General features: G+C 42.8%; 1 protein-coding gene across 1 annotated transcript in view; it reads left to right on the top strand.

Moving 5' to 3' along the window:
- CPB2 (carboxypeptidase B2) overlaps positions 1-18920 on the top strand; it is a 31820-nt gene extending 12900 nt beyond the window's left edge. The window contains exons 5-11 of the mRNA XM_081855642.1: positions 219-320; positions 1992-2096; positions 6494-6604; positions 8529-8619; positions 10503-10705; positions 18438-18522; positions 18617-18920. Of these exons, the coding sequence (XP_081711768.1) occupies positions 219-320; positions 1992-2096; positions 6494-6604; positions 8529-8619; positions 10503-10705; positions 18438-18522; positions 18617-18801 (882 nt within the window). The 3' untranslated portion in view covers positions 18802-18920. The remainder of the gene's footprint in view (positions 1-218; positions 321-1991; positions 2097-6493; positions 6605-8528; positions 8620-10502; positions 10706-18437; positions 18523-18616) is intronic.
- The last annotated feature ends 2175 nt before the right edge of the window (positions 18921-21095 follow it).

The following is a 21095-nucleotide window of genomic DNA, read 5'->3' as shown; positions in this document are numbered from 1 at the left end:
CTGTGTAATAAAGCTCAAGGAGCAGAAGGGGAGGTCTCTTGTGTGAAGGGAGCACTGTCTTGGATGCAATCCATTCTTCCGATCAGTGTAAACTCCTGGAGTGTTAAATTAAATGGCCAGTTCTAGGTATGAGGAAGCAAATGGGGTATGCTTTGCTTTCATATTTAAAATAGGCATCGATGTAGATTAAAAAAAAAATTCTACTTATTCCATTTTAGATATACTCCTGGATGACAGAAATAGCTGCACGACATTCGGATATCCTCCAAAAAATACACATTGGGGATTCTTATGAGAAACGACCACTCTATATTTTGAAGGTACAGTTTGTCAAGAGCTCCCCACCCGTACCAGAGGCCTTGCGTGGATTCCCTTTTGAACCCTGAGAGAGTTAGAAGAATCTCTGGAGTCAAGCTTGTGGAATTTATCTACCGTGAGGCCGAGTGAGGCAGCTGCTTTGGGCAGCAGATACTGAAGGGCGGGGACTAGACAGAGCTGTTTGTGCCATTTGTCCTGGCCTACACTAGCCTTATGCCCCCATCCTGTCCCATCATCAGTGTAAAGGTAAAGGGTAAAGGGTCTATTAGGTCCAGTCGTGGCCGACTCTGGGGTTGCGGCGCTCATCTCGCTTTACTGGCCGAGGGAGCCGGCGTACAGCTTCCGGGTCATGTGGCCAGCATGACTAAGCCGCTTCTGGCGAACCAGAGCAGTGCACGGAAACGCCGTTTACCTTCCCGCTGGAGCGGTACCTATTTATCTACTTGCACTTCATGCTTTTGAACTGCTAGGTTGGCAGGAGCAGGGACTGAGCAACGGGAGCTCACCCCATCGCGGGGATTCGAACCGCAGACCTTCTGATTGGAAAGACCTAGGCTCTGTGGTTTAACCCACAGCACCACCAGTGTCCCATCATCAGTGTAGTAAGGTTGAATTCCAAGTCTGACTGGCTTTTGTAAATAGAATTAGGCAAGGGAAAAAGGAGGTGACAAGCACAAGATTCAAGGACCAGGGTAGCACCTGAGAAATGTGTTTTCAGGACTTGCCGTATTCCGGTGAGTGTAATTTGTCCTATCTGTCTTCAATGCTGAATTTTAAGTTGATGGAATTTGCCCTGGGAGCTGATGGTGAAGGGTGAGTATCATTTTTTAGTAGTAGTAGTAATGTCAAATATTCAGACAGAGCTACTTTCTCCACTGAGGTAGGAAAAGTAACTTTTTATAAACAGAGATCTGGGAGGGGGGGATATAGTGGTACCTCAGGTTAAGTATTTAATTCATTCCAGAGGTCCGTACTTAACCTGAAACTGTTCTTAACCTGAAGTACCACTTTAGCTAATGGGGCCTCCTGCTGCTGCCGCACCACCGGAGCAGGATTTCTGTTCTCATCCTGAAGCAAAGTTCTTAACCTGAAGCACTATTTCTGGGTTAGCGGAGTCTGTAACCTGAAGCGTATGTAACCTGAGGTACCACTGTAGAACACTTTTCACCTTGACAAATGTGCTTTGAATCATAGAATTTTACACACTGTTGTTATGCATCGTTTTACTTTATTTTTATAGCGTGGAGATTCCAAACTGTGCTAGTTGTTGTTAAATGTGGTGTAGTTTTTATGGATGACATTTGACAGGGATTTCTTTAGAAAATTCTAGGTTCAGGTGGGTAGCCGTGTTGGTCTGACGCAGTCGAAATATATATAAAAAATAAAATAAATTGTCCAGTAGCACCTTAGAGACCAACTAAGTTTGTTCTGGGTATAAGTTTTCGTGTGCATGCACACTTCTTCACATACTTCAGATATCTGAAGAAGTGTGCATGCACACAAAAGCTCATACCCAGAACAAACATAGTTGGTCTCTAAGGTGCTACTGGACAATTTATTTTATTTTTTATATATATTTAGAAAATTATTCAGGAAAAGGATATGACCAGGAATCTTGGTACCATCTAGAAAACCCTATACAACTGAACTTTCTGTTTCTATTCTCTTACTAGCTTTCTAACAGAGACAGAACTCCAAAGAATGCCATTTGGATCGATTGTGGCATCCATGCCAGAGAATGGGTTGCTCCTGCGTTTTGTCTCTGGTTCATAGGACATGTAAGTACATGGCATATTTCCCCCAAACAGACCTTATTTAGACGTACATGGAACACCCATTCGTGTACAGTGGTGCCCCGCAAGACGAACGCCTCGCAAGACGGAAAACCCGTTAGACGAAAGGGTTTTCCGTTTTGGAGGCGCTTCGCAAAACGAATTTCCCTATGGGCTTGCTTCGCAAGACGAAAATGTCTTGCGAGTTCCTGCGGGGTTTTTTCCCTCCCCCCCCCCTTTTCCTAAGCCCTAAGCCGCTTATCAGCTGATCCGCTAAAAGCCGCTAAACCGCTAATAGCGCTAATCCGCTAAGCTGTCAATGGGCTTGCTTCGCAAGACGAAAAAACCGCTAGACGAAGAGACTCGTGGAACGGATTCTTTTCGTCTTGCGAGGCACCACTTTTCGTCTTGCGAGGCATACAGAATGTCAAATAAATACAAAGGGGCCCTGCTCAGAGGAGGAGCAACCTGACCCTGTACCCGGACAGGCGCTTGCCCCAGGAGGCGTGGCACGGGTTCTGGGAGCATGGCACGCCGCACGCCCCGGGAGGTGCCGCCGATTGTGGGTCGGTATTTTGTCCCTCCCCTCTTTGGAATGGCAACTGGGGCGGTCCACCCATCCCCCGCCCTGCCTTGGAACTTCCCTGGCCCTGCTTCCAAAGAGTTTACAGTATAAAATAAATGGAGGGGAGAGCAGGGCAGGGCAGGGACAAGGGTAGAATAGGAAGGATGCTGGCAAATGAAATTCCACTTACTTAAAACACTTGATTAAGTTATTGATGAGGATTAAGTGGTCAAGCCCAAAGCCTTTGTTAGGGACTTTCTGCCTCTCCTACGGTCTCTCAGTCAAGTGCATGCCTTCTAACATTTCTCTGATAAAAATAGGGTAAAAGGGACCCTCACCATTAGGTCCAGTCGTGACCAACTCTAGGGTTGCGGCGCTCATCTCGCTTTATTGGCAGAGGGAGCCGGCGTATAGCTTCCGGGTCATGTGGCCAGCATGACTAAGCCGCTTCTGGCAAACCAGAGCAGCGCACAGAAACACCGTTTATCTTCCCACCAAAGCGGTACCTATTTATCTACTTGCACTTTGACGTGCTTTCGAACTGCTAGGTTGGCAGGAGCAGGGACCGAGCAACAGGAGCTCACCCCATCATGGGGTTTCGAACCACTGACCTTCTGATCGGCAAGTCCTAGGCTCTGTGGTTTAACCCACAGCGCCGCCTGCATCCCTTAAAAATAGGGACATCAATAATAATAATAATAATAATAATAATAATAATAATAATAATAATTGTCAGGTCTGCCTCTAGATCCCAGCTCACAGAGGACCAATGCCTCTATAATATACAAAGTCTTTATTGAAGTTTAGTTTCCATTTCAAAGCTCTGGGCGCGCAGACCCACGTCTCGACGCTAGACCGGCTAAGTCCCCTCTGACTCACTGCTCCTCCCACACCAGTTTAAGATCCTCGCCCGGCTCCACCTCCTACGCTGTTCTTTCCTTCGCTGGGTCCTTCTGCCCTCTGGGGTCTCCTCCTTCCTGGACTCCTCTGACGCTGACCCCCCTTGGTCTTCCCCTTCCTTCCGGCGGGCTTTAGGACCTGGCTCCCTACCCGGGCTCCCTGCTGTGCCGCTCGCCTGTACATTTGAACTTGGCGCGCGCGCCCAGCCGGTAACCTTCCTCCTGACCGTTTCCCCGCTTCCTGATGTGGGCGTGACCAAACCTGACTCCTCTCCTCCCGCTGGTGGTGAGAGCACTGGTCCCGATTCCTGGGACTCCCCCTCCCCACTGCGCTCTGGTGGGGAAGCTGGTCCTGATTTCCAACTGCTGCTCAGGGACTCCCCGCTGGCCCCTTCCTCCTGGGGCTTCCCCCCTGGAACCCCCCTCGCTCTGGCCATCGGCGCTCCCTTCTGTGAGTCCTCCGATTCGCTGGAGAGGCTTGTGGAATAACTTTCCACTGTCACTGCCTGCGCCCCCCTCGTACTCCTCCTCCTCACTCTCCATTTGCTCCCCCTCCTGTGTCTCTCCTTCTGAACCCCTGACAATAATAATAATAATATCCTTTATACCCTGTCCATCTGCCAGGATAGCTTCAGCCACTCTGGGCTGCTTCCAACAGATATAAAAACATAATCAGGCATCAAACATTAAAAAAAAGCTTCCAGGACTGTCTTCAGATGTCTTCTAAAGGTTGTATAGTTACACATCTCCTTGGCTCAAGGGTTGCATAACTCCACACCCTCCAACATTTCTGCTATGAAAATAGGAGCATCCTAAGGAAAAGCAGGACGTGCCGGGATCAAATTAGAAACCCGGGATGGCTTCTGTAAATCCGGGACTGTCCCTGGAAAATAGGGACACTTATAGGGTCTGCAAGTGCCCCCTTGGTGGGCTTATCTGGTGGTGGCAACTGTGCTCTTGGAAGTATTGTGTATCTTTCTCTACCCACCATTTTAATTTCCCACAATGCTCCTATAAGATAGCCTCATTGTGAGGTGGTAAGAATTCACCTCTACACCACTTTGTTGGTTACCCAGGTGAGGAACAACCACCTTTTGAATAAACTACAGAACCAAGGAAACTGTTTTCAAGTCCAGCATCTGGATTTAGGGACTGTGGTGCAGGAGGGGATATATTGTGAGATTATATCCTTATCCAACTTGTGCTAACAAGTTCCCAAAATATCAGCAGAGTTTATAGACATTCCCCTTTTAAGTTCGCAATGGTAACGTCTGCACAGATTCGCTAGAACCTCTATAATAATTACTCTGGTAATTTCCCCTTTGCTCCCTCTTAAAATACAAGACACGACACAGTCTTTATAAAAGAGTTTACTCACGTTCTGTTCACAATATGATCCCAGAAGGCAGACAGGCTTGAAAGGTAAAATACATTTAGAATCTATCTTATAGGAAGATAGTCCTTTCCTCCTCTCTTGCCTGGGAGCCAAGAGGGCATCCTGCTTCTTCAAAGGAAGATGGCAGAGAGAGAGAGATGGCTGCCTGCCCTGTGCTTTTATCATTTACCTGCACAGGTGAGGCCACACCCACCTCTGGTCACATGCAGAGGAAGTTTACCTGCTTGCTGGACAGACATCCCTCCCCATGTCTTAACATGTACACTCTAGGAATGTTGTCATTGACTGCTCCTGTGTTTTACATCCCACAGGGACCCAGTGTTTATTATAGCTATTGCAGTAGGACAGAGCTCACTCAACTCAATGTGCCAGTTGAGAAGGCCTGCCCCGAGGAACTTCAGAAAAAAAAGCTTATATAGTAATTCAAACACAGTGCACAAATAGTCCTAAAACATTTTCACATATGTCATGAAAGGTCATGAGAAGTAAAACACGCATGGCTCCATACTGGTATCTTCGGCCCCATAGTCACCTTGGAGTGGTCCCAGTGTGTCCAGGCCATTTTAGGTCTCGATGTCTGATGTTACCTGGCAACCTAGCCTTCAGTGAAAGGGAGGAGAATAATAAAATCCTCTTCCTGGGTCTCCGATAGCTTCAAGGATAGTTGGTTTGCACTCGGGTGCATTTGTACCGCTTTCAGGGGTAGATAAGGAGAGATGGAATGCAGTATATTGGCAAATGCAGAACACACAAAAATCAAGCCTAATACATTCTAAAAGGTTAAATACAATTAAAGTGAAATATGGAAACCTTATTAAAATAATAAAAAATATACACCTGGGGTCTCTAATTCTTATATCGGAGAGAAATTTCATTGGTGGCTCACAGCCATCCAGCATTACTCAAAGCCCCAGACCTGAGGGGATCATGATGTTGTGTTTGTTTGTTTGTTTGTTTGTTTGTTTGTTTGTTTGTTTGTTTGTTTCTAAAGCTGGCTCAAGCCCTGACAGACACTATGGCCCTGTCAATTGCCAAATGATATAAGATTCTAATGCCCACGCTTGAAGTGTGAAGGACATGATGGGAAAGGAATAAGCATTTTTGAACAGGGCTGGCTAAAACATGCACAATCACTTAGAGCATGGGAAGGCAAACTAAGGCCTGGGGGCCGGATCCGGCCCAATCACCTTCTCAATCCAGCCTGCGGACGGTCCGGGAATCAGTGTGTTTTTACATGAGTAGAATGTGTCCTTTTATTTAAAATGCATCTCTGGGTTATTTGTGGGGCCTGTCTGGTATTTTTACATGAGTAGAATGTGTGCTGTTATTTAAGATGCATCTCTGGGTTATTTGTGGGGCATAGGAATTCATTCCTCCCCCCCCCCAAAAAAATATAGCCTGGCCCCCCACAACATCTGAGGGACAGTAGACCCACCCCTTGCTGAAAAAGTTTGCTGCCCCCTGACTTAGAGAGCTTGAGAGGGTGGAGGTTTTGTCGTCGTTCGACACTTCCCACCAAATCTCGTTCTTTTGTTCTCTGTAGGCCACTCAGTTTCTACAGCGAGATCAGGCCATGGCAAGACTTCTGCGGCACGTTGATTTCTATGTCATGCCAGTAATGAATGTGGACGGTTATGAGTACACCTGGACTACTGTAAGTACGCATTTTATAGAAGAATTGTGGGGTTTGGTTTGGAGCATCACAAAGCTCAAGAATACCATGAAATGGCTAGCTATTCCTAGTCCTTCCACCTGAAAAGATCCAGTGAGGGGTGGGATAAGTTCACAATCTTAACACAAAATGAAATGCATGCTCTTAAGAATGCTTTCTTCCGCATTGTTGGGTAAACTAACCTTTTATTTAAAAAATATAGAATATAAAATGTACCCTGGTTTCATATAATACCATGTATACATAATTAGGATTAGATTGGTTTTTCTTTCTTTTTTCTAAACTATAGAGCTTTAAACCTGATGGTGACAACCCATAGCGTTGAGGGTGTTCTGACTTCATGGAACCATTCATGTTGTTGTTTAGTCGTGTCTGACTCTTCGTGACCCCCTGGACCAGAGCACGCCAGGCACTCCTGTCTTCCACTGCCTCCCAGTTTGGTCAAACTCATGCTGGTAGCTTCGAGAACACTGTCCAACCATCTTGTCCTCTGTCGTCCCCTTCTCCTTGTGCCCTCCATCTTTCCCAACATCAGGGTCTTTTCCAGGGAGTCTTCTCTTCTCATGAGGTGGCCAAAGTATTGGAGCCTTAGCTTCAGGATCTGTCCTTCCAGTGAGCACTCAGGGCTGATTTCCTTCAGAATGGAGAGGTTTGATCTTCTTGCAGTCCATGGGACTTTCAAGAGTCTCCTCCAGCACCATAATTCAAAAGCATCAATTCTTCGGCAATCAGCCTTCTTTATGGTCCAGCTCTCAGTTCCATACATCACTACTGGGAAAACCATAGCTTTAACTATACAGACTTTTGTTGGCAAGGTGATGTCTCTGCTTTTTAAGATGGGAACCATTCATAGCCATCTGAAATATTGGGCATGAGTGATGTTACCCACCCACCCTTTTTCTTGTTCCTTTTGCTTAAGCATTGAGTTGTATCCAACAGAGCAGACCCATTGAACTTAATGGACCTAAATTAGTCATGTTTGTTAATCTCAATGAATCTATTCAGAGTATGACTAACATTGGCTACAACCCACTGATTTAATATTATGTGTATAATTTCTATAGGAATATTGACTGACGTGTTCTGAAGTCCAAAGTATTTTGGACGGGAAAGGTGCAGTTGGTTGGCAACCTCCCCCCCCCCCCCCGGTTATAAAATAATAATGTCTGTCTCATCTAGAAGGATTCCCATCTGTTTTCATCTTTGGCATTCTCCAAGATCAGCCACACTGAATAATTTTAGGTTCTTCTTCTTGTAGCCCCGTGTAGAGAACAGCATGTGCACAGGACAGCTGGAGTTGGAAAGGCATTCATCCCTCCATTGGAGGACAAACATTTTCTATCCAGATTTCCTTCCATGCCAAGGGGAAAGGAGGAAATAAGTTTAATTGTTACCACACGAAGTGAGCATCTCCTCTGTGTCTCCCTGCAGAATTCAATAGCATTCTTCTTCTTAACGAGACATTTCCTTTTCTTGTCATTAAGACGTTGGCTTATTTTCCCACTTATCTTCCTTTGCTTATCTAGTTGATGACCTTTCCTAGTTGGAAAAATAGTTATCGACACAGAGCTCTTTCTAAGAAGCATACTCAGATTGGAAACAAGATTGTAGCCCTGGTTATAGTGTCCAAAGGTCACTCCTGTCTGTGTCCACAAGCAAAACTTGAGCAAGCAGGGTGGATATTATCCATCATAATAATCCATTTATTCATCTCACATCTGCAACGGGATTTATGAGGGCATTTTACCTTCTAGGGAGTTAAGTTAAAGCAGATCAAGAGACACAGAGTCAGACCTGATCCCCTTTCCAGATGCTGTGATTGGTTTAATAATATACATTAAAGACTGCCGGTATCAGCCTTAAAATACTTTTGAATCTTTTTTTAATGGGGTGTATTTGTATACAGAATCGAATGTGGAGAAAAAGCCGTTCCCTGCATGGCAACAACAGATGCACTGGTACAGACTTGAACAGAAATTTTGATGCGGGCTGGTGTGGTAAGATGAATTTGTGTGTTTTTTAAAAAGACACCTTTTCTGAATATGTATTTTGTCCTTAAACCAACAATCCTCTCCACCTACCTGGGAGTAAATCCCGCTGAACTCAGTGTGACAAACCTCTGAGTAGATGTGTCTCGTATTTCACTGAATCGTCAGCTGGGGCTGAGGGGAGTTGTGGTATAAAACCAGATTGGGAAAACGTTGCTATGTTTAAGCCCCATATGACATGTGAATTCTAGATTGATGGTCTAGCTCTATAATAATATATTTATTATGTATATGTCACCCCTCTGACTGGGTTGCCCCAGCCACTCTGGGCGGCTCCCAACAAAATATTGAAAACACAATAAAACTTCAAATATTAAAAAATTTCCCTGTACAGGGCTGTCTTCAGATGTCATGTCGTTGTTTATCTGTTTTGACATCTGATGGGAGGGCATTCCACAGGGCCGGCACGTCTACCGAGAAGACCCTCTGCCTGCTTCCCTGTAACTTCACTTCTCTAAAGCTTACCCTTTCAAGAGTTGCAAAGTTGTGTACTCTAATGGGCACAGATCTTACCAGGTTGTACAGGTGAAATAAAGTTTTGTGGATCTGCAAGTTTAATCAGACAAGCCATTAGTAATCCGGATTCCATCATAGTTCCAGTCTGGCATCTATACATTTTTCCTTTATTGTCCTAAAAAGCATACTACTAGAGATCCTTTCTGAGCTGGAAGTATCTAAATAGCTTTGTGACCAAGAAGAAATCAAAAAGGAAATGTTAAGGATTACTCTGGAGGTCGTGAATGAGGAAGATTTCCTTGCCTCGGTGTATTTGGCAGATGTATACGGCCCATATCTGTACAAGTTTAGAGCTCTCTTTCCACCTATCCTTATCTCCCAGGGTGTTAACTGAAGTTCTCACGGCCTTGATGGCCAAACCTCAAGTCGATTAGTATGCCTTTCCAATTATGGGGGAAGTGGGTAAAGAAAAGTTTTTTCTCCCTCTCTCTCACTATTAGAACTAGATTTGGTTGGAGGATTTGGGACAGACAAAAGAGAGAACTTATTGATGCCGCACATAAACTACAGAACTTGCTCCCACTACAGGCAGTGTTGGCCATCAGCTTGAATGATTTTGAAAAGAGGATTATACAAATTCATGGCCGATAGGGTTGTCACTGGCTACAAACCGTGATGGTTAGTTTCCACCTCCTCCATATGCTTCTGAATACCAGTTGCAAGAAACCACCAGAGGAGAGACTGATGTTGCATTCAGCTTCTGGGCTTCTATGAGAACAGAACGATGGACTAGATTTGCTGATGCCCCGATCCAGGAGATTCTTGTGCTCTCACGTGTTTGCCTACATTTGGATAAGCTGATCAGCAGATCTTCACCTTAATCGCAATGTTCAAGTTGTTATTAAATATACTGGGTGCTGTGAGTTCTCCCAGGTCTATGAGATCCTGGATTAGTAGTTGCCTTTCTGCTTAAAACTTGCATTACCATAAATTGGCTAAGCAAGATTTCCCATCTATTTATACTACAGGAATCTATAAAATGTCACGTATGAAACAGCCACCAGTACTATACAGGTAGAAATATCAAGAGGATTTTTATAGACGAATGGCAGCTTGAATTCTCTGCATTCCAGTCTTCCTGAAAAAGAAGTCACATATAGGATTGGACCTTTCACAGATTATGGCCATTACGAAACAAATAATTGAATAATACTGCAGTAGCAATGTATGAATCCAGTAATGTTTCAATATTTAATTAAGTTTTTTGATTTTATAACATAAATACAGAATTAAAAATGCCCCTTATTTGGTTACTCATTGGATTCATACATTTTAAAGGAAATCGTTTTAAATCAGCTGCTTTTGTTTTTTTAAAGGCATAGGTGCATCTGATGACGCCTGCGATGAGACATACTGTGGACCTTATCCTGAGTCTGAACCAGAAGTAAAAGCTGTGGCTAATTTTCTCAGGAAGCACAAGAATCATATTAAGGCATATATCACCATGCACTCTTACTCCCAGATGGTTCTGTTTCCATATTCTTACACAAGAAATAAAACTAAAGATCATGATGAGATGGTAAGTAGCCTACTACTCACGTTTTATGTAGCCCTAGAGACCTGTCAGGGACGCGGGTGGCGCTGTGGGTTAAACCACAAAGCCTATGACTTGCCGATCAGAAGGTCGGCGGTTCGAATCCCCACGATGGGGTGAGCTCCCATTGCTCGGTCCCTGCTCTTGCCAACCTAGCAGTTCGAAAGCACATAAAGTGCAAGTAGCTAAATAGGTACCACTCTGGCGGGAAGGTAAATGGCGTTTCCGTGCGCTGCTCTGGTTCACCAGAAGTGGCTTAGTCATGCTGGCCACATGACCCAGAAGCTGTACACCGGCTTCCTCGGCCAATAAAGCGAGATGAGTGCCGCAACCCCAGAGTCGGCCACGACTGGACCTAATGGTCAGGGGTCCCTTTACCTTTTTAGAGACCTGTCATGGTCCTGCTTTTGAAGTTGGGATTCCCCACCCCCAAAAAGCGATTTCCTTCATAAATTGCTAAACGCTGGCAGTTTCTAGGCTCGGTTCAAATGTAACGCCAAACAAGGATTTGACATCATGAGAAGGTGCAGCAGAAAGCTTCTTCGTGTGTTCCCTCCTCCTTCCGATCTAGCTTCCCATTTCATCAAACCATAGTTTGCTTACAAACCAGAATTAACCATCCTTTGGGGATCCTAGATTAAAAACCAACCACTTTCCTGTTTTCAGACAAAATGGCCAATTAGCTGGCAGGAACTTCTAGCGTCCTTTCCCTTGCATGTGGAGGCAGCACGTGACGTTACTCAAGTCATGGTTTGTCATTACATCTGAATTGAGCCACAGTGTCTGAATAAAGCTGCGTTGTCCAGTGGTACCTCGGGTTACATACACTTTAGGTTACATACACTTCAGGTTACAGACTCTGCTAACCCAGAAATAGTACCTTGGGTTAAGAAATTTGCTTCAGGATGAGAACAGAAATCGTGTTCTGGCGGCGCGGCAGCAGCCGGAGGGCCCATTAGCTAAAGTGGTGCTTCAGGTTAGGAACAGTTTCAGGTTAAGAACGGACCTCCGGAACGAATTAAGTACTTAACCCGAGGTACTACTGTATTCCACCTGTTGACTCTTACTAAGGGATCTGAGAGACTCTGACCATTCTGTGCTGTGCGTTATTTGTGATACTTAAGACTCAGAACCACATTTGTGAAGCACAAAATATTCAACGTAAAACAGTATTTTGGAAAAAGCTCAATTCTTGGAAGACTAGAACGCCCGACTGTTCCTACAGGTGTAAATAGGTAGGTAGGCATATTGAAGCTTTAAGCCAGGGGTAGGCAAACTAAGGCCTGGGGGCTGGATCCGGTCCAATTGGCTTCTAAATCTGGCCCGTGGACAGCATGTTTTTACATGAGTAGAATGTGTCCTTTTATTTAAAATGCATCTCTGGGTTATTTGTGGGGCATAGGAATTTGTTCATTCCCCCCCCCAATATAGTCCGCCCCCCCACAAGGTCTGCGGGATAGTGGGATAGCCCCCTGCTGAAAGTTTGCTGACCCATGCTTTAAGCCACACTGTGCAATGAATGTAGTATGGATAGGAGAGATAATCTAGCCAGTTTTTCTAAACTTGGGTCTCCAGCTGTTTTGGGACTACAACTCCCATCATCCCTAACCACTGGTCCTGCTAGCTGGGGATGATGGGAGTTGTAGTCCAAAAACAACAGGAGACCTAAGTTTCAGAAACCCTGATCTAGGTGATATAGTCCAACATCTGACCAACAACCATTGGCTACCCTGTCTAGAATTATGACTTTCCCACATTCGAATAGAATTAATTTATGGAAACATGCATAAAATAGTATACCTTATATTCAGTACTGAAGTGGTCTGGAACATTTAATTGCACGGATTAGCAAAACTAGAATTACAGCAAATGAAGTCTGAGAGCTGGTTCGTCTTTCCACCATGAAGTTTCCCAACCCATGGGATGAAAAGGAATTAGGGGGACCCTGCAGGAAATATTTGGATTGAATGCTTTTATGGTCAGTATTTATTTTGTTGTGGATCACTTGAGAATCCAAAGGAGGAAATAAAAAACTTTCTGGAAAAGTAAGTGGATTGAATCATCAGGTTACAAATGCATGGAGCTTGAACTTGCTTATAAAAACATCTTGCAGAATTAACTACAGCTGGCCTCTGCCCTTATGGTAATATAAAGGTTCTTCCAAGGATTTGCAGAGAGCACTATCGCTAAAATCTGCTTGCTTAGCTAACACGGCTTTACTGACATAAAGCAAATATAGATTGCTTTTGTATATGTCATGCCTAAGAGTGTTTCTCTGTATAATTAAGGAGACTTCATTCTGGAAGTGTTGGGTTTTTTTTACAACAAATACATTTAATGTCGTTTTGTTTTCTTTAAACCTGGCGGCACTGAACAGTCCTGGCTTTTGATTTAGTCAGATTTCTTTTCCTTTTAGCTAAAAGAAAGTGTACATAAATTTCTTGTTAGGCTTTAAGGTTTTGTTTTCCAAAACATTATTTCCTTCGCAATATAAGCAGGCACTGATTGAGATGATGGGTGGATAGATGCTCACAATAACAGAGTGCACCAATTCTTGGAAGACTAGCACATACTTTAAAGAGTAAAGAATGAAGCTTTTTATATTACTGCATATATAATGGCCAATAAATGGGCCAGGAATAGAATGGCATGATTATGACATAACATAGAAGTGAGATTTCTATGTAAGTTTTCCTAGAGCATTTTTTTTCCTAAGTTTGCTTCTCCTATTTTACTTTATTGTTTTCAAACTGTGCACTAAAGGGTCAGATTTTTTTTATGCTTTAGAATCCTTGGCTTAGCCACATCTCTGTATATCTGCTTGTGTAAGTGTCTTAACTATGTCTAAGTGTCTTAACTATTTAAGGATAGTTAAGTGTCTTAACTATTTAAGGATAAGAGCAATAAGTGTAAGTGTCTTAACTATTTAAGGATAAGAGCAATACCAGAAGTGGAAGAAGGCAACCTAGCTGAGTTTTTGACCAAAGAATTCTCCAAATTTTGGAGCTTAGAGGAAAAGGATTTTAAAATTGTTTCGGCTTTTAGGCTCGGAAGACTTTTAAAGAAAGAGAAGCCCAGAGACTGTTTGATAATATTGAGGTCAAAGGAGGAAAGGGATAAGATTTTGGGCCTACACTACGGAAAGTCACTGGACATTTTGGACAAAAGAATTGAGATCTACAAGGATATTCCTAAACAACTGCTAGATCTTAGATCTAACTATTTGGAGTTGACAAGATTACTAAGGAAGAATTCAATCATCTTTAGGTGGGAATTTCCTCAAGGACTATCTTTTACCTTTAGAGGGAAGAAGATCAAAATCAGAACACTGGAAGATAGAGATAAATTTCTGAACGTACACGGAGAGGACCTTCACAAAGGAATTGACCAACTTCCAGGGCCTGAAACACCAGAGGTACCTGCACCCTTGGACCCTGAAGATTCTTTGAATAAGGTACCACCCCTTGAAAAATAACCAGATTTATCCAGGATGTCTCTGCAACTTTTGAGTTGGAACATAAATGGCTGTAACATCCCGGAAAAAAGGAGGAAATTTTTTCATATATTAAGAAAAGAACAATTGGACATTATCTGCTTACAAGAAACACATGTGACTAGGCTCCATAGAAAGGTGCTAATAAATAAAAGACTTGGTCAAGAATTTATATCTTCGGACAGAGTAAAGAAGCGAGGAGTGGTGATATATGCAAAAGAGAGCCTGTCACCTAAATTTTTATTCAAAGATGAACATGGAAGAATATTAGCAATTGAGATACAACATCAAGGAGAAAAGATTCTGATATTAGGAATTTATGCACCAAATGACGGGAAATCGGAATTTTACAAGAAGTTGCATGAGATTATGCTGGACTATCTGGACTACAACAACATCATTATGATGGGAGATATGAATGGGGTCGTATCGACGAACATGGATAAGTCACAAAATCAAAATGTTACAAAAGACGGCAGACTACCAAAGACCTTTTTTGAAATGACTGACAATATGGACTGGATTGACATTTGGAGAACTAAGAACCCCCTGGGAAGAGAGGGAAAATTTTTCTCTGAAGCCCAACTGACTTGGACAAGAATCGACCAAATATGGATAACTAGAGGTCTGGCACCCAAGGTTAGAAAAGTGGAAATCTGCCCAAAGACCTGCTCCGACCATAATGCGCTGAAGATGGATATGACACTTTTGCCAACCGGCTCCTTTAGATGGAAGATGAACGATAGCTTGTTTAGAGATCAGGAGATTATTAAGAAGGCCCAAAAAACTCTGAAGGATTATTTTGAAATAAATATGAACACTACGGTGGAAAAAAGAACTATCTGGGACGCAAGCAAAGCTGTGATGAGGGGGTTCTTGATACAACAGAACGCCGTAAAGAAAAGGATACAAAATGAAAGGAAAGATAAGATCTTGCAGAAAATTAAAGAATTGGAGAAGAAATTAAGATCAAACCCGAAGTCACAGCCGATTCTGAGAGAAATCAAATTATACCAAGCACAATATTCTAAATTGATAAACCAAGAAATAGAATGGAAGATTAAATTAATGAAACAAAAAACTTTTGAATCGGCGAATAAATGTGGGAAACTGCTTGCTTGGCAGTTGAAGAAGAGACAGAAATTAAATACAGTTACAAACCTAGAAATTGAAGGAAGAAACATTCAGAACCCCATGGAAATTAGAAAGTGCTTCCAGAGATACTTCAAAAAATTATACACTCAAGGGCCGCAAGATGAGGTTGAGATTAAACAATTTTTGGAAAGAAATGGACTAACAAAGTTGTCACAAGAAAACAGATTAATCCTGAACAACAAAATAACACAACAAGAGATTGAACAAGCCATTCAGAACATGCAACTGGGCAAATCTCCAGGGCCAGATGGCTTGACCTCCAAGTATTATAAGACATTAAAAGATTATCTGATCCAACCGATGATGGAGGTCTGTAATGAAATTATGGAAGGGAAGAAGGCGCCGGAATCGTGGAAGGATGCTTTTATCACATTGATACCAAAATCTGAAGCTGAAAAGACACAACTCAAAAACTACCGTCCCATTTCCCTTCTGAATGTGGATTACAAAATATTTGCAGACATTTTGGCAAGTAGACTTAAAAGAGTTCTTAATGAAGTAATCCATAAAGACCAGGCAGGCTTTCTCCCAGGTAGACATATGTTTGCTAATACTAGGAACATTATTGACATTTTGGAACTTCTGCAAACAGACATAAACACAAAAGCTGTGTTAATTTTTATAGATGCGGAGAAGGCCTTCGATAATATTTCTTGGAAATTTATGAAGGGAAATTTGAAAGAAATGGGAGTGGGACGGGGGTTTGAGAATGGGATTGATGCTATATATTCAGAACAAAAGGCCAAACTGATAGTTAATAATGTGGTTACAGAAGAGTTCAAAATTGAAAAAGGAACACGACAAGGCTGCCCGATTTCCCCTCTGTTATTTATCTCGGTTCTGGAGGTGCTCTTGAACATGATCAGAGGGGACCGGTTGGTGGAAGGGATTCAGGTCGAAGCGAAACAATATAAACTTAAAGCTTTTGCAGATGACCTAGTTTTGACCCTGCAGGAGCCAGAATCTAGTACGAAAAGAGTATTACAATTGATACAGGACTTTGGTCGGGTGGCGGGATTTAAATTAAACAAACAGAAAACCAAAGTGTTGGGAAAAAATTTGACAGACATAGAGTCGGAACGGTTTCAGAGAGAAACAGAATTAACTATGGTTAAAAAGGTAAAGTACCTAGGGGTAAACATAACAGCAAAAAACCTGAGTCTATTCAAGGATAACTATGAAAAATGCTGGTCTGAAATTAAGAGAGACTTGGATAGTTGGACAAAATTGAAGCTTTCTTTGTTAGGCCGAATTGCTGCTATTAAGATGAATGTATTGCCAAAAATGTTGTTTTTGTTTCAAACATTGCAGATTGTGGACAAAACGGAGTGCTTCCGGAAGTGGCAGAAAGATATATCTAAATTTGTCTGGCAGGGCAAAAAGCCCAGAATTAAGTTTAAGATGTTAACAGATGCGAAAGAAAGAGGGGGCTTTGCCCTGCCAGACTTAAAGTTGTACTATGAAGCCGCAGCTTTTTGCTGGCTAAAAGACTGGCTACTTCTCGAAGACACTGACGTGCTGGACCTGGAAGGTTTTAACAATGCTTTTGGTTGGCATGCATACTTATGGTATGATAAAGTTAAGATCAATAAGGCCTTTAAGAACCATATTGTCAGGAAAGCAGTGTTTAATGTCTGGACAAAATATAAAGACTTACTGGAAAATAAAACTCCAAGGTGGCTCTCACCTCTGGAGGCTAAGGCCCTAAAAAGACCCAATATGGAGGCCAAATGGCCAAAATATTGGGAAATATTAGAAAAAGATGGAGACAATTGGAAATTGCAGAGTTTGGAGAAAATGAAGGATAAGGTGCGAGACTGGTTACATTATGCTCAGATTAAAGAAGTTTTTAAAAATGATAAAAAGTTAGGGTTCCAGGTGGAGAAATCGAAGTTAGAAACTGAATTGTTAGAACCAAAGACTAAGGTTCTATCTAGAATGTATAACTTGCTGTTAAAATGGAATACACAAGACGAAATGGTTAAATCGGCTATGATAAAATGGGCACAGGACATTGGGCATAACATTATGTTTGAGGACTGGGAAAGGTTGTGGACCACTGGGCTGAACTTCACCGCATGTAATGCTCTGAAGGAAAATGTTATGAAAATGATATATAGATGGTACATGACCCCAGTTAAACTTGCTAAAATATACCATTCGTCTGATAATAAATGTTGGAAATGTAAAGAAAATGAAGGAACATTCTTTCACCTCTGGTGGACATGCCCTAAGGTGAAGGTCTTCTGGGAAATGATATATAATGAACTGAAAAAGGTATTTAAGTATACCTTCACAAAGAAACCAGAGGCCTTCCTCCTGGGTATTGTCGGCCAGAAGGTGTTAAAGAAGGATCGAACATTTTTCATGTATGCAACAACGGCAGCAAGGATTCTTATCGCAAAAAACTGGAAAACTCAAGATCTACCCACACTGGAAGAGTGGCAGATGCAGCTGATGGACTATATGCAACTGGCCGAGATGACCGGCAGAATCCGTGATCTGGGAGAAGAGAAGATGGAGGAAGACTGGGAGAAATTCAAAATGTATTTACAAAAACATTGTAATTTGGTTGAATCTTAAGAAGGATGCTGGATTATAAAAAACTGCTCACCACTAAATTAGATCTAAATTTGATGATAAGTGAGACTAAAGAAAATATAAATTTTTTTGGGAAGAAGTGCTAGATTATATTTGAATGAATGGACATGAGATTGAAAACAAGTTGATAATTTGTGTGGAAAAAATTTTAACAATGCAAATGGGAGCGGGAAACGTGAGGGAGTCCAAAGAAGTGATGAAATTGTTATGACAGAAATAAGATTGTTTATTATGTGTGCATTTATATTTTAAAATCTTAATAAATATTTATAAAAAAAAAAAAACAAACTGTGCACTAAAGGGTCAGATTTTTTTTATGCTTTAGAATCCTTGGCTTAGCCACATCTCTGTATATCTGCTTGTGTAAGTGTCTTAACTATGTCTGGAGCTTAAACATAAATCTACATAAATTAGTGCAATTAAGGTTTTTTTTCTTAAGTTAATTAACTTTTTTTCTGCCTTTTTTAGCAACTTCTGGCAAGCAACGTAGCCAATACCATTAAAAGTAAACATAGAAACCGCTATGTTGCAGGACCTGGTGCACAAACGATCTGTAAGTACCTAAAATGCTACAGTAAGAACGTAAAGATTTTAGTATCTTTGTGAACAGGACATGAATAATAAGTATTTCTGGCTTCTTTCCATAGATTTAGCTCCAGGAGGTTCAGACGACTGGGCTTATGACCTTGGCATAAAGTATTCTTTCACTTTTGAGCTTCGGGACAGAGGAACTTATGGATTCTTGCTTCCTCAGAGTTTAATTAAACCAACTTGCCATGAAGCGCTTACTGGAGTCAAAATAATAGCTGATCATGTTATTAAAAACATGTGAAAACCCCTGTATTCAATTTGGCGCCACACAGTATAGTATCAGCTAACTTACCTGGCCCATAGGGCAGACTAATTTAAGTTGCTTGGTATTTTCATTTCAGTGAAAATTAAACTCTGACCCATGTACTTATCCTGTCTTTTATTGCAATACTAATAGCATGCCTAGTACTTGTTAACTTCTCCACATGGCTTTATAAATCAACCAGAAGACAAACTGTCAGTTCCAAACTCCCATTCTCCAAGGAAAAAGGTTGGAAGATGCCAATCTGGAAATGCGTTAATAGCATGTATATTGCTATTCATAGCACATTCATAGAAGATAGCTAGATGTAATCTCCATGCGGAGGCATGTGGCCAAGAATGAATCACTGCTATGTTCTCTTTGGAAACATCCAGTCTTCTGGCCAGCCACTACTGGAAACAGAACACTGGGTTAGATGGTAAGAGCTGTTCAATACCTGTAGTGGAATAGATTCCCTTGGAAGCTGGTGGTTTTTAAGCAGAGATTGGATGGTCATCCACCACAGATGCTTTAGCTGAGATTCCTGCATTGCAGAGGGTTGGACTCGATGACCCTCAAGGTCTCTTCCAAGTGTACAATTCTTTGATCCTCATCTTGTGTAGCAAGGCAGTTTTTATATTACATCAAAAGACAACTCTGAGAATATGCAGGTGTAAGATGAAGAAGTTTATGGGCTTTGTTCCCTGAAGCTCACTTTCATTACGTACACTATGCCCTTTTTGGCACAATCCCCTTTTTGGCACAAAATTGGTTCCATCCATTGTCTGGCACTCATATAATGTTGGTAAAGGTAAAGGTAAAGGTACCCCTGACCATTAGGTCCAGTCGTGGCTGACTCTGGGGTTGCGGCACTCATCTCGCTTTATAGGCCGAGAGAGCCGGCGTACAGCTTCCGGGTCATGTGGCCAACATGACTAAGCTGCTTCTGGCGAACCAGAGCAGCACACAGAAACGGCGTTTACCTTCCCGCTGGAGCAGTACCTATTTATCTACTTGCACTTTGACGTGCTTTCAAACTGCTAGGTTGGCAGGAGCTGGGACCGAGCAACAGGAGCTCACCCCGTCGCGGGGATTCAAACCGCGACCTTCCGATCGGCAAGCCCTAGGCTCTGTGGTTTAACCTACAGTGCCACCCGCATCCCCATGTTGCTAATGTTGGTATGTACTGCTAAAACCTAAAACATCAGCACTTCAGCTTGCAAAATAGGGAGAAGCAGTCATAAGCAACAACTCCATGTGATTTATCTTAAACCCCACAAAGGAGGTTACATTTGTACTGCACCCTTGATCCCATTTAATCATTCTGAATGTTTCCATTCACTTCAGCAGAACAGGGTTCTCCCTTTCAGACTCTTTTGCGGAGATGTATTTCTATATTTTTAGTATATAAACTAATTTCATTATAAGGGAATTGTTATTCTCAGGTAAATCTACATTGTACTTCGAGTATTCTGAAGCAAGGGGTTACCGTATTTTTCGCCCCACAGGACGCACCGGCCCATAGGACGCACCAAGTTTTTTGAGGGGGAAATAAAGGGAAAAAAATTTATTTCCCCCCAGGCGCTTGTGGGGCCGGCAGCGGGGAGAAGCGCTCTTCTCCCCGCCGCCCGCCTTCAGACCAGGTCCGGGGACAGTGGAAGACGCGCTGCGCCTCCCAACTGTCCCCGGAGCTTGCGTTTTTTTTTGGCGGGGGGAATGAATAAAAAAAAATTATTCCCCTCCGGAGGGCTCCCCGTGCTTCGGGCGGCAGGTTGCCGCCCCAAGCCTCGCGCGCCCGGCAGGACCTCCCACCGGGCGCGCAAGGCTTGTGGACACTCGCCAGGTCTGCAGGCTGCTGCCCGCAAGCCTTGTGAGCCCGCGGGAACTCCCACCAGGCTTGCAAGGCTTGCGTATAGCTTCCTGAAGCCTGGAGAGCGACAGGGGTTGGTGCGCACTGATGCCTCTCGCTCTCCAGGCTTCAGCGAAAGCCTGCATTCGCCCCATAGGACGCACACACATTTCCCCTTCATTTTTGGAGGGGAAAAAGTGCGTCCTATGGGGCGAAAAATACGGTATTTCTTACTCAACCCTTGTTCCTTGGAACAGGTGTGTCTCTTTACTAGCCAAGCAAACAATTTACCTTTGGTTGGGGAAGTGTTTCCACTTAGGAAGACGGAAGCAACGGTTATAAAAGCAACGCATTCATCTGTAAAAAGAGCTACCGCATGATTAACTTCTGTGTTGCTGAAGCTAAATCATGCTAGCCAAAAATGAAGGTAACAGTACAATGTTCA

This window comes from Podarcis erhardii (genome assembly GCF_964252035.2).
Source record: "Podarcis erhardii genome assembly, chromosome: 3".
NCBI lineage: Eukaryota > Metazoa > Chordata > Lepidosauria > Squamata > Lacertidae > Podarcis > Podarcis erhardii.
The sequence above is the reverse complement of the archived record's forward strand: the minus strand, read 5'-3'. Positions and strand labels throughout refer to the sequence as shown.